At 36.4% G+C, this 14209-nt stretch overlaps 1 protein-coding gene across 1 annotated transcript in view; it reads left to right on the forward strand.

Moving 5' to 3' along the window:
• The window catches only part of csmd3b (CUB and Sushi multiple domains 3b), a 553034-nt gene that overhangs the window by 302088 nt on the left and 236737 nt on the right, over positions 1-14209 (forward strand). Inside the window, exon 10 of the mRNA XM_053491539.1 lies at positions 6308-6429. Within this exon, the coding sequence (XP_053347514.1) occupies positions 6308-6429 (122 nt within the window). The remainder of the gene's footprint in view (positions 1-6307; positions 6430-14209) is intronic.

Consider the following 14209-nt stretch of genomic DNA (forward strand, 5'->3'; position numbering starts at 1 on the left):
CTGTTTTGGCTTTTCTGTGGGATCGGACTAGACAGGTTAGCTCTTACTTCCCACAGGAATAAATAAGCCTTGGGTGCTCATGATCCGGTCACCAGTTTACTACAGGCTGCAGTATATAATTGACTAGGTGTTAATACCCGTCGTTGGTGGGTAAAGAGTTTTTAGAAATAGTTAAAGCTAAAAATAATCTGAAGATATTTAATGTAATCAGTGATATTATTATTATTTGAGGTTGAAGCCCACGTACATGTCTGTCTGTCTTTTTGTACAGCAGAACTCTCTGTCTAACTTATTAATACAAAAAAAAATTGTGGTTAAAAAGTACAATTCGTACTGCTTTCGTCGTCAGACAAAAACGACTTCAGTTATTTCAGCCAAAGTGAAAATATGAACTAATCCCAGTAAAAATATTCACTTTATCTTTTCTAATTAATATCCATTGGTGCAGGTGTTTGTTTACATTGAGACAGTAGTGCATTAGTAGATTATTTTAAAGTAGATTATTAAATCCGGCTCATTACTGTTCATAACATCACTTTTACTCAACATTTAGATTTCACTTATGGTGCAGGTTAAACTTTAGCCAGATATCTAGGTACTGACAAAGTTTCATTAAGTTCTGTCCAGCGGTCGATTTAAGACGTGCCCACAGTTTGGCCAATGCGCAGTGCGCTGTTAAAACTTGCACTTTCTAATCTGGCACAACACTGCTCATAACTTAACTTCTACTCAACATGTCCGTATCATTTATGGTGCGAGTTTAACCTCAGGTGAATACCGCAGTATTGCCAAAATTCTGGAAGTTCTGTCCAGACAGTTTTGTGTAATGCTGTGACAAAATCAGGCAGGACAGACAGAGAGACAGACAGAAAATGTTTTGAGACCCCCTGCAGGTTATTTTTGTAAAGATATTATTGGAAAAATGTACAGAAAAAACCTTTCATTTATTTATGTAGACAATCAATGTTAATCGTGTACTGTATGTAATATACGTATAATATGTTTTCTAGAAGATATATCACTCATATAGAATAAGGCAAGTAAAAATAAAGAATTAAAATACATTAATTTCCATTTAAAGACTTTAAATAGAAAAATCATTTTCATCAATATGTGTTAGAATATCACAGCTTCATTGTTTAATATCAATACTGTTAAAAACATTTTAGATTATGTCAAAAATATATAAAAAAAAAAAAACATTGGGGCAAGCTATAGATTTATGTAAATCTAAATATTTATTTAAATCTTTTTGTCTTATGTGATTCCTATTACTTTTATAATTGTGCATATATATTTTTTTTTTTTTTTTTTTTGAGGCATGAACAGGCACATTTAAAGAACGATAAAGAATAGAAGAATAAAAAGTGACCACAGGTTGTTATGCAAGTAACACACTAAGAAACTTGCTTCCCCTCCTTTTTTTTCAGCATAACTTCTGTTTGGTTGCTTAGCTATAGTATAGGCTAAGGCCGTTCATTTAGCAAGCCCTAATTGATCTGTCCGAGATGTCACTAGCATGCACAGATATACTGTATGACTCAGAAAATACAGAAGCGGCGTCCTGAAGCAGCTCTCCAAACTCCTGCTCATCCATAAGTTCTTGTCACTGCTTTAAATAAAGCAGGCTGAGAAATGGTGACACGCAGAAAGAGGGAGCAGCCTGTGTTGAAGTGTTTACAGTCTGCTGGTGGCTGTTTTTTTCAGTGTTGCGGGTTCAAGTTAATAGATCAAGACCGGACAAACAACAAGAAAAAGTACGGTCAAGGATAAATCTTGAAGGACATGCGAGTTAATTTTACAGCCACTTTATTTGCACAAGAGAAAAAGCAGATACAAGGCAAAACAAGACAGACTAACAAGACAAACCGGAGTGGAACAAAGTTATGTTGTGGCACAGAGAAGCTTGCAGTAAAATTCCGTCTATATAGGCATGGTTACTTATCCTGTTAAAGTTGATTTATGCAGGATGCGGCGAATGGTAGCCCAAAAGATAATACTATCATTTCCAGTGCCAAATATATCTCCATAAGGATTATTCAGGGTTTTTTGTTTTTTGTTTTTTGTTTTTTAAGTTTTTTTTTTTATTTTTTTTTATTTTGCTGTGATGCAATGGTGCTGTTGCTAATTGGGTTTGGTTCAGCCCAACCAATCATACAAATAAATAAAACACGAAACAAAGTTCAAGAAAAGATACCACAACCGTGCAAATTAAGCTGAAAAGTAAAAGTTGCGGTAGTACAGATGGATTAACCAATACCAGAAGTAAAGTTTGGAGTTCTGAACTCTGACCGGTTATGAGTCAGACAGAAGTTCAGTGGCAGCAAATCCATAGCCTAATGTCTGCAGCAATTATTTTTTGCTTCTTGTCCACCTGAAATATTGGAATACATTTCAAGTGTTTTTGTTTGAGAATACATTTCAATCCCCGCTGCCAATTCTTCATATTCAACGTAATAGTTAAAACAGAAAATCTATATATAAACACCTGGTCTATTTACTGTATGTACCGTTGTGTTTTCATGAGCACGAGTTGCTTTAATAGACTGTGTGTGTGTGTGTGTGTGTGTGTGTGTGTGTGTGTGTGGAGTTCTCATGTTTGCCCCATGCTTGTTGGGTTTCCTCTACGTCCGCTGGTTTCCTCCTACAGTCCAAAGACAACATGCAGAGTAGGCTAACTGGGGTTCCCAAATTGCCCGTAATGTGTACAGTAAATGACGTGTGTGAGTGTGTGTGTGGGCCCTGCGATTGACTGCCACCCTGTTCCTAATGTACCCCGCCTCTTTCCCAAAGTCTCTTCAGATAGGCTCCAAGCTTCCTCTGAACCTATATAGGGTAATCCGGGATTTATACAGTATACATAGAAAGGTTCTGTCTGTATTTGGCGAGAACTCATTCTTTCAGTAACTTTTACGCTTCATACACTGGAGGACCCGAAACCAGTCTCAGACTAAAATTTCTGTCCCCCTGTCCGGCCAGATTTTGCGGCCACAAGATCGCACAAAACTGTCTGGACAGAATTTAATGAAACTTTGGCAGTACTGTAGTTTGGTATTAACCTGATAATAAACTCGCGACATGAACGAAATTAAAATGTTAAGTAGAAGTGAAGTTATGAGCAGTTTTGTGCCAGATTAAAAACCACAGGTTTTGACAGCGTACTGCGCATGGGTCAAACTGTACAGTAGGCGCGTCTTAAATTCGAGCGCTGGACAGAATTTAATGAAACTTTTGCAGTATTTAGACATCTGGCTGAAGTTTAACCTGCACCATAAGTGAAATCAAAATGTTAAGTAAAAGCGATGTTATGAACAGTTATGTGCCGGATTTAATAATCTACTTTAAAATAAGCTCCTAATGTGCTACTTGCTCAATGTAAACAAACACCTGCACCAATAGATATTAATTAAAAAACCTAAACTGTATATTTTTTTTATAATTTACTGGAATTATTTTATATTTTCACTTTGGCTGAAATAACAGGGCTAAAGTGGTACAGTATAAGTGAATTTTAATGTCTTACGTTAGTAGAAAATGAATGAATAAACAAGCTGCTTGATGAACGCAAGATTATAGATAAAAATTTTATACTGTACTGTAGATCAACCTACCTTTATTATATATGTATATTTTAGCAATCTACCTTGATTATAATCTTGCTAAACTGGCCTTCTAAATCATCAGGAGATTTGAATATCACCAAGCGCTCCTATGGTTACCGCCAGTGTTCTGCCACATGCCACTTCTCCAGTCCGTTCAATGAATTGACAGCTTGCACATGCTCTATCCCCTGTATCTTAAACTGGGCCTTTATCTGCCTGATCACTTTTGCAACCTGCAGGCTGTAAGGACAGCTGTCTTCCCTATCAGGGGTCCTTATGCACCAAGAATATGACCACCTGCTAATGAGAATCAAAAATCTCATGCTCTCACTACCACTGTGCACCACAACATGGCGTATCTTACTACGTTTGAGAGAGAAGTGTGTGTGTGTATGTGTATGTGTACACACCCTACAGTCTTTTTCTTTTCTAGACACAGAGAAAAAAAATTGTCCGGCACTTTCACTTGGTGGTCCCCTGACCTTTAGATCACGTCCTTTATGTCGCGCGGGTGGATCTGTTCCCGCAGCTACAGGCTGCACAAACTAATTAGGAAGATTGAAACGATGCAGAAAATCGTCCGGACCTATATTTCCCGGAGCAGCCAAGGGCATTACGAGTTCATCGTCGGTTCATTCTGTGTGTGTTTATAAAAAAAAATAAAATTGTCGTGGCTTGATGAGCCATGTAAAAAGTAGCACATAATGGGCCATGCTGTTGTTCGCAAATAATTCCGATAGGTCCATAGTGTTTTATTCCTCCTATGCCACATAGATTTGACTTATTACTGACTGACACATTATAATTCTAAATCAATTATAGTAATAGTTAATGTTCCAGAGCATCTGTGAAACAAATGAGTTCCTGTAATCACTTATGTATAATAGTTACAAGCAGTCATTCCCTCGTCCCTCTCTCTTTTTCTCTCTCTTGGATTAAAGACAACAAGCCTTTTACAAGTCCTGAGAACAGGAGCCTTTACCATATTAATGATTATACTCTATTTTACTTAGTTTAAGCGAGTTCTTTTACACAAGATGTTAGCATAGAACGTTAAACTTTTTAATCAAAGAATTCAACATCACTGTTTTGTTAAATCAATATGAATATGCAATAACTTTGTAAACGTTATATCCGCATAGTCTATATTGAAATGACGCATTTAGATTGGGCACAATGACCAAAATTTCCCCCTAATGTGACCTCAAATGACAGCATACCCTCCCACGGCAGGTCTGCTGTTCTCAGTTGCAGTGCGGTCGACACTGAAATGCCACGTTTGGAAGAGGAGTGAAACAGGGGTGTATAAGAATGCATTATATAAGACATATCAGCTGGAGTATTAATATACTCACTTGGGAGCATCTTGACCTTTAAAACTCAAACTGGTCAGATACACAGCATAGGTCAATAATGACAAAAAATAAAACATATGTGCTTATACGGCTTCAGACATCAAACATCTGTGTATTTGGGTTTTCGGATAGGTAGAACCAGTGTTATTAATACTTTTATACCATGTACATTTTATCACTATGGGAATATGGAAATGATGTCGCACAAATGTAGAACTCTCAAAATGACCTTATCATTATTATTTATTTTTATTCATTTTTTGGTCATGAAAACAACCCGAAAGCATGTGACCTGTCATCATGTGTATCTGGGCTAATTCTTGGCCTGTGTGACCCATTTTTTTTATGTCTTGCTCAGTCATGTTTGTATAGTAAAGTTCAGTTCATTATATTGCTCATTTTATGCTGAAAAAAATTATACATCACTCTATACTGCGCAATCCTCTACCCTATACAGTATGTCTATTATATCAAAACAAATAATGACTAAAATGCTCTGAGTTTGAAGGGTACCCTGTTTCAAAAAAAAAAAAAAAAAAAAAAATACGAGCAATATAAAGGACCTTTAAAACAAGAAACTGCATAAATTTACTCTGTTTTGTATCAACCCTCCACTTGGGGATTCATCTCAAATTAGGGTGATATTATGACATTCCATCAAGACCAAATTTCACATCAGATGTTACACTGGAAAAGGTGCTTGTCAGAGGAAACTGTTCTGATGAGGAGCCTTAAGAAGACGAATGACTTTCGGATCAAAAGCAGTGTTTTGGGTTTGAAGGGCCCCTCCAGTTCGCCTGTACTTGGCCGAGATAATGAGTTATTTATTTTCAAACGCAATCAAGATGTCAGAAGCTGATAGCAAAACCTGCTGCCATGGGAGATAATGCCTTCTTGTCTTTCATCAAATCCCTGTCACTTTGGCATTGGCAATGATAAATGTGGCAAAAGCACAAAGGACCTGAAAGAGGGATGAATAAACTGATCCTTTTCAGAGCTTTTTTTTTTTTTTTTAGATGTCACTGTCACTGATTCTGGAAGAGACAGACTGAAGTGAGCCTGTTTAACAAATTATAATTGGCATTTGTCTATTAAGATGATGAATTGTGCCCAAGTGTGTGTTTGGCTAAAAGTTGAACTAAATTAACTCATGCTGCTACCATGAAGTTACTCTCAGGGTTTTGGATTGTGAATATCAATAGAAATATCGCGTTGTGATGTTTCAATATTTGCTTTTTAGTCGTAGTTTGTACTAAATATCAAAAGCCAAAATGTAAACGTGATGATTGTCTTTGTACTTGTTATAAATTCTTAATAACTATTCTCTTTTGTTTTGTTTTGTTTTGACAGTAAAGACATGTGGATCAAGTCTACAAGGTCCATCGGGAACTTTCACATCTCCAAATTTCCCGATTCAATATGAAAGCAACTCCCAGTGTGTGTGGATCATTACAGCCAGCAACCCAAACAAGGTACTACCTTCCCTCTTATCTTACACTAGTAGGTACATCCAACACAGTGGATTCAAATATTCAAAAGCATTTATTAAATACTGTACTTTCCCGGCTCAGAGGTATTTAATAACATGGGACAGTTAGCAGCGTGTCTGCTTTTGTCTTCTGCAGTGATAGTCAGTAAATTTCGAAACAACTGTAAAGCATTTATTAGGAGGAACAGTATATCTAGGGGTGAGCATTATGACAAATATACCATCATTTTTGAAAGGATTTTGGAGATGCACAATATGTATCTTGATATACAGGGGACAATTGTATTACAGTTCTTTACATCATTGTTGGGTTCAATTAAATAATTAAAATTTTAATCAGAAAATTAGTAAAGCATATTGATGATACCTGTGATCTATCAGGAACATACTGTACATTGTACTTTATTATCTATTATAAAATAGATAATATATTGCCATACAGTATCTGTTCATCCTAAATAAACTTTTATGTCAACTTTTAAGAGTAAAAAAAAAAAACTTTTACTTGCTTTTTAGACTTTTTTATTCTATTTTTATTAAAAGCACTTGCAAAAAAAAAAAAAAAAATCAAATATGTCATTCTTTATAACTAACATTCTTGAGTTGATGTCTCATTTTTCTTGCATTTACCAAAACCTACAAACAAGTACCAGACAAATTACTTTAGACTACATTAGTGAGTTAATTTTCTATAGCAAATGGGATTCCAGCTAATAGAGGCTAACATACAACTTTACTAAACAGCTTGGTCAAAGTTTGCTGAAAGTAATATCTTGTTCAAGTCCATTTTTTTGGTCAGATGAAATATAAACGTCATCACAGTTGACATTCATAATTACAAATGACTTTTATCTGATTCTAATGTGGATATGTCTGTCTTTGAAATGGCACGCATGAGCACATTGGAATGGTCTTTGCTCACATTATCTGGGTTTAAATCACCAATCATAACTTCAAACAATAGATGCGATTGTAGCAAAAATATACTTTTTTTTTTGCTCTGGAGGCAGCAAGCTGTGGTCCAGGAGATGGAAGCCAGTCAGACGCCTCGCTTTAGCTGTTTAAGCAGTTACTGTTAGTACTGCTATGAAATTCCCACGCTGCTGAAAGTGACTCGGATCCAATGTGAGAAGAAAAAAACGATTTGTGCATTGTCCTTTGTGATGTCACAGTAGGGTAAACTGGTAATGAGTAGCCTTTCTGTATTTTTATTCAGCAGACCTTTTTGTAGAAATATCCCACCCATGAGCCAAGTATATTCTGGCCGCAGGTTAGCAGGTACATTATTTGTTATAAGTAGTGTGTTGAACAATTAACATGGTTTGCTAATGTTGAGTTAATATGAAGTACGATTTAATAGCTAGCTAGAATTTTTTGTGGTTGGGAATAAATTGAGGCAACAGTAGTACAGGCTATTTTGTTGTGTTTAAACTAGTACTGTCAATTGATTAAAATATTTAATCTATTTAATTACAGTCATAGTATGTGATTAATCACGATTAATCATATTGTTAAAATACCCAGATTGTATTATAAACTGCAATGTTGGAAAAAAGAAATTTGACTTTGGTTTTATCCAAACTTCCATCTAAAAGCTTTTTATAATGAAACCTGCCGTTCAGCACACCTGGTGATGTTTCCTCAGGCAACTTATTATCCGCACTAAACATGCCATTATCACACACAGCCGGGTAACCGCGCTGCGTTTATGGGAAGCCATTAGGGTCAAACTTGGTCATATGATTATTTTGCGTTTAAAAGAAATAGCAGTGTGTTTTCTAAATAAATTGCATGCATTAAGACGTTAATATTGACAGTCCTAGTTTAACCCTGAATTAGATAGTAAACACCTGTAAGTTACTCCTATTGACTAATTTCATATGCAATATGGTATGCCTATGGTCTCATGGATTTTATCATGGTAACATGAACACACATGCAACCTAGATAAAACAGTGGTTAGAACCAAAAATTCTCAGAAGATATGCAACTATGTGACATTCCAGCATATCTCCTGATGATCACTAATAATAAGTCCTGATGATCACTCAAATAATGCACTTACAGTATCTTAGTGTTTTTACAAGTGCTTAGATACCATCAAGGTAAAAAGATTTCTCAGTACGCTGACAATAACTCCCAGCCGAGGTTCTGTAATGTGCAAGTGGTGTTCTTGAATTGTTGTGTTTACAGCTCCCACAGACAGCTGCATCTCTTCCAAAAGGTTTGAAAAAGTTGAAAATCCATCAGTTTTTACAAACTGACAGCTTTCTTTAATACATTTGCACCATTTAAATGTTTAACTGCAGCTAAGAGTCTCATTACTGTACTGTGCTTGAAGTCTTACTGTATGTAAATGTAAAATCAGTTTTACACTTTTATCCACAAGAAAAGTCCCAGTTTGACTTAAACATTCCTTATATATTAATTATAATGACTTTATACTGGGTGCAAGACGATTGGCTGGTGAATTGAAAGAAATAAAAATGATTTATATTAAAATGTCTTAAGTTGTTTTTCAAAAAATGCAGATAGGGGGCTGTATGACTCTCACAGTAAACCCGCGTAAGAGTGGATGTGCACTTTAATTATTTGTGCTTGTGTCCTTGATAAAACAGCAACATATTATATATTTATATATATATATATATATATATATATATATATATATATATATATATAATATATTCCCAGCTTCTTCGCAACTGTCTGCTCAACTTTAGCTTTCCTTTGCTTAAAAGCAAATATACACACACATGCTCAGCTCGATACTCAGGGAGAGAGAGAGAAACAAGAGTAAAAAGAAAATCACATAAATATACATATGACAACAGGGCCCAGGTGCTCCACACTAGTCATAAACCCTCCAGGTTTTCCCCAAGTCTCCCCGCAACTCCCCCTCCAACCCCACCCCCCTCCCCCCCATTTGCGCCAATGGACTCTTGAACAATCCCACCAGCTACAGAGGTTACATTTCTAACCTTTCTGCTTGTCAGATAAATAAAAAAAATACTTTCTTGAATATTACCATCTGTTTTACAGTAAACAGATTCTCATTCCTATTCAGAAAACACTCTGCGTAGCTTCCAAGCAAAAAGTCAATTTATTAGTCACAGTTGCTAAGACTTCAGGTTTTATTAAACTCATCCAGCATTAACAAAACACAGAGAAATATTTTTACTACTCATGCTAAGTGCGTGCTCTTTGTTACAGGAATAGTTTTTTTAAAACTTAGAAATCCTAAACTTGCATAAGAATTCTATAGAATTGTATTATATTACATATATCGTGTATGTCAGGTCGTGTTGGTTTAGTGGTTAGCACTGTGGTCTTGTACATCCAAGGTCCAGGTCCGATTTCCGCCTTGGGGTCTGTGTTCTCCCCGTGCTTGGTGGGTTTGCTCCCACAGTCCAAAGACTTGTAGATTAGGCTAATTGGTGATCCCATATTGCCCATAGTGTGTGAATGCACGTGTGAATGTTGACCACCATCGTAAAAATGTGAATAAATGCAATGGTAATCACTTTTGGCCTCCATATATATATACAGTATTATTATTTTTTTTTCGAGATTCCAGTCCACGTTGACGTGATTGCATCATGGACATCCTGCAGATTTTTTAGCTGCTTTGTCATGCTGCTAATCGCATCCCAAAGATGCTCCACTGAATAGTTTTTTTAAATGACTCAAGAAGTGGTGCATTAGTAAGCTGAGTAAATTGTCACCAGATACTCTAGACTATGGCATTCAAATGCCCCATTAAGGGCCCAAATAATGTGTGCCAAGAAACCGTTTCCCACACCATTACACCAGCAGCAGCAACAGCCTGGACTGTTGATATAAGACAGGTTGGGTTCATGGGTTTAGTGTGTAAACACCAAATTCCGACCCTGCAATCTGTATGTTGCAGCAGAAATTCCTGTTTTTTATATGCTTATAAAAAATATATGCTTTTTTATTGATTAATTGTTGTTTGGTTTTTTTCACACCATTTTCTGTTTGAACTCAAAAATGTGCAAATCTCAGGACATCAGCAGTTATTTTGGTTTTTGTTGTTGTTTGTTTGTTTAAGTAAAAAAAATAATCTGGAAACTCCAGACTTGTAGGTTTGGCTTCTTTCAAGAATTCTTCATCATGTCACCTCAAAAATTGGCCAGGGGTACCCTGGGCCAGGGGTAGCTCAGTGGTTAAGGCATTGGGCTATCGTTCGGAAGATTCCAGGTTCAAACCCCACAACCACCAAGTTGCCACTGTTGGGCCCTTGAGCACGGCCCTTAACCCTCAACTGCTCAGATGTGTAATGAGATAAAAATGTAAGTCGCTCTGGATAAGAGCGTCGCCCAAATGTAAATGTAAAAAGATTTTACATCCCACTGTATCCTCTAGCAGGTGGCACGGTGGCAGAGTGGTCAGCACTGTCGCCTTGCGCTTCCGGGTTCGATTCTCACCTCGGGTCTGAGTGCATGGAGTTTGCATGTTCTCCCTGTGCTTGGTGTGTTTCCTCCAGTAGTACTTTGGTTGCCTCCCATAGTTTAGAGATATGCAGATTGGGCTATTTGGCGTTCACAAATTGTCCATAGTGTTTAAATAAGTGTGTTTATATGTATGTTTGCCCTGCAATGGATTGGCATGGTGTCCAGGGTGTACCCCTCCTCATAAGTCTCGTGGAATAGGTTGTTTTGCATCTCCAGACTTGGAGGTCAGATCTCGCCTCTGGTCTGTGTGTGCGGAGCCCTTGGATGAGTTAGCATTTGCCCTGCCTTGTGCCATTGAGATCAGTTTTCTTTGAGGTTCAGGTTGCTTCAGGATCTCCATGACCCTACACAGGGTAAGTGATATAGATAATGAACAATTTTTTCATTCTATCAACATCCACCATCAGGCCCCAGTGTTATATAAGGAAAATATGGCATAAGCTTAAGAATCTTAAAGACACATATGCGATTCTGTCAAAGTATGCATTTGAAAATCTAATATGTGCACGTACAGTGGAGCAGCAGGTTTTTTATTTCCCTACGCAGGAATACACCTGATACAACTCATCAGCCATTTGTACACCGAAACCAATTGATTAAACAAGTGGAATCAGGTGCAGCTCCTACTTTGTGGGAATGAAAACCCGCAGCAGTAGCAATTGTTTGCAGATTAGGCACATCCCTGCTCTAGTGTGTTGAAACAAACCTCCTTCGGGTGAGGGATGTTTAATGGCTGATTACAGCACACAACATTATTGCTTCATTTATTTTTGGCAGACGCGATTCCAAGCAACCTATTTATTTATATTGCACTCCGTGTTGTAACCTTGGTGGTGGGGTGTCATGACATAAGTCAATTTAGAGAACTTAGTGCATGCTCATTTCTGCTTTCCTGGATAAAACCAATCATCGTTTTAAGCTGTAAGGTCACATTCCAGGTGTCCATGCTTGGTGGGTTTTCTTTTGGGTACTCTGGTTTCCTCCCACAGTCCAAAGACATGCAGATTAGGCTAATGAGCGCTCCCAGAATTACCTGTAGTGAGTAAATTTGTGTGAAAATGATAACTGGAGGTCCTATTACAATTGTAATAAATGCAAATTAATACAATGGCCATCACCATTGGCCTCCACGATTCCTGGAGGTTCCTATATGGATTAATGGTTGGAAAGGTTTGACATGGTGTGCCAAGTCGGAATGGATGACTTTGAATCTCCTGCACAAAGCCATGACCTCAACCCCATTGAACAATTTTATGATGAAAGACTTTACATCAGTCTTCCTCACCGAACATCAGTGCCTGATCTTAATTATGCTCTTGTGGCTGAGTGAGCAGAACTCCTCAAGACCACACTGTAACATCTAATGGAACACCTTCCTAGAAAAGTGGAGGAAGTCATAGCAGGGAGTGCTAGCCCTCTAAAGTTCTGGCACAGGTGATGGTCAGGTGGCCACATATTTGCAGTGATATACTGTACCTACAGGGCATGCTTTTGGTTCTTTCAGCTTCTGTTCCTTAAAAATACATAATCAACCCCAAATTAACTCTGGTATAAAGAGGTTATATTTTTAAATCACCCTGTAAATGTAGTTGGGCTCCTGCCCATTCGGGGTCACACACACTTTCTTCATCTACTGTATAATGTTTTTCTTTTCCTTGTGGCCAATTTATCCAGTCTACGCCTTGTCTTATACAATTTACTGGGTAATTTAATCTTAGACTGCTCTTAAGTTCACTAAAGTACACTAAACTTAATTATGCTCCAACACACTTCAGTTCACTTGCAGCCAAACTAATGATTGTTATACTTAAAGTGTGCTAAATGGAACAGCTATTTTTCTACATAATGTACTTTGTTTAAAGCAGTATTAAAGTCCCACATTAATTGTGTTAAGTGTACCTAACCATGAAAAAGCAATACTAATTATAAATACTATTTATAAAAAAGTATATTTCTATATAATTGAAATGTATATAAGTTCTTGTATGTTTTGGGGGTAAATTCCAAGTGCCTAAAAATATCATATTTTACATATCAATGGAATGTATGTTATAATGTCACACAAATACTATGTGCATCCTATTGAATTATTTTTTTTTGCCATGTCTATTTTTGCAATTGAGGGTTTTGTTGTTGCTAAATAATTGATAAAATATTTTAAGAGTAATAACAACAACACTTATATTTTTTTAAAGTCTAAATACAAAAAAATATATATGTTTTTAGATGTACTTTTTCATTTAAATAATTTCAATATACAGTGGAACCTCGGATTATGAGTACCTTGATCTGCGAGTGTTTCACAAAATGAGCAAAAAGTTAAAATAAATTTTAACTTGATGAACTCAGTGCGAGTGCATCATTCATATAGTCAACACCCAGCGCACATATACTGTTTACATATACTGTACTAAAACACTGTGACCATGTCTGTGTGTGCGTGCGTGCGTGCGTGCGTGCGTGTGTGTGAAAGGCATCCTACACAGTAGCCCCCTTCCTCCTGCTCTCCTCTCTCTGGTCTCAATCACTACGACCACAATTTTTTTCAAAGGTAAAGTGTAGGTTATTTTCTTTTCTTTTTCCTTTTTTGTATTACTTATTTCTAAATGAATATGTTTGAGTTGTGAAATGAATCATCTGAGTTTTCATTATTTCTTATGAGGAAATTTTAACTTTGACAAGTGCTTTGATATACTGTACAGTACAAGCACGCTTCCAGAATTAATTATGCTCACAATCCAAGGTTCCACTGTATCAGTTCCTTAATATAGAAAAAAATCTGCCAACCAAATTACTAACAGAATTATAATGTTATATTGTTCACAATTATAATGTTATACTATTTAAAATCCAATTGTTTTAAATTGATAAAAAGAGAAGATACAGGGTTTGTTGGGGCGCTAATCCAGCATGGAGGAGAGTACAGTATATTTGGAAAAGCAGACTTAGAAGCACAACACAAGTCTAATCAAAATGTTTGCCACAGGGAAAAACAATTATTATTTATTGCTGGTCAGTCGGTTTAGAATCATTAATAATTAGTATAATTTTTGAGTTGCAGCATAAAGTTCTGTTTTAACCCTGTTTTTTAAGTGATATTAGGATCCAAAAACAAACAAACAAACAAAACAAACAAACAAATAAATAAATGACCTATATTGTAACTAATACAATGCAATTTAATCTTTAATCTTAGCTGCTCATTTTTTTATCTAATATGTTCTATTAAAATGTGTAATGAATATAATACAGTATAAGCTTGTGAAACTTGTTTATAGACATTTACTT

The sequence above is a fragment of the Clarias gariepinus genome, chromosome 3 (assembly GCF_024256425.1).
Source record: "Clarias gariepinus isolate MV-2021 ecotype Netherlands chromosome 3, CGAR_prim_01v2, whole genome shotgun sequence".
NCBI classification, from domain to species: domain Eukaryota; kingdom Metazoa; phylum Chordata; class Actinopteri; order Siluriformes; family Clariidae; genus Clarias; species Clarias gariepinus.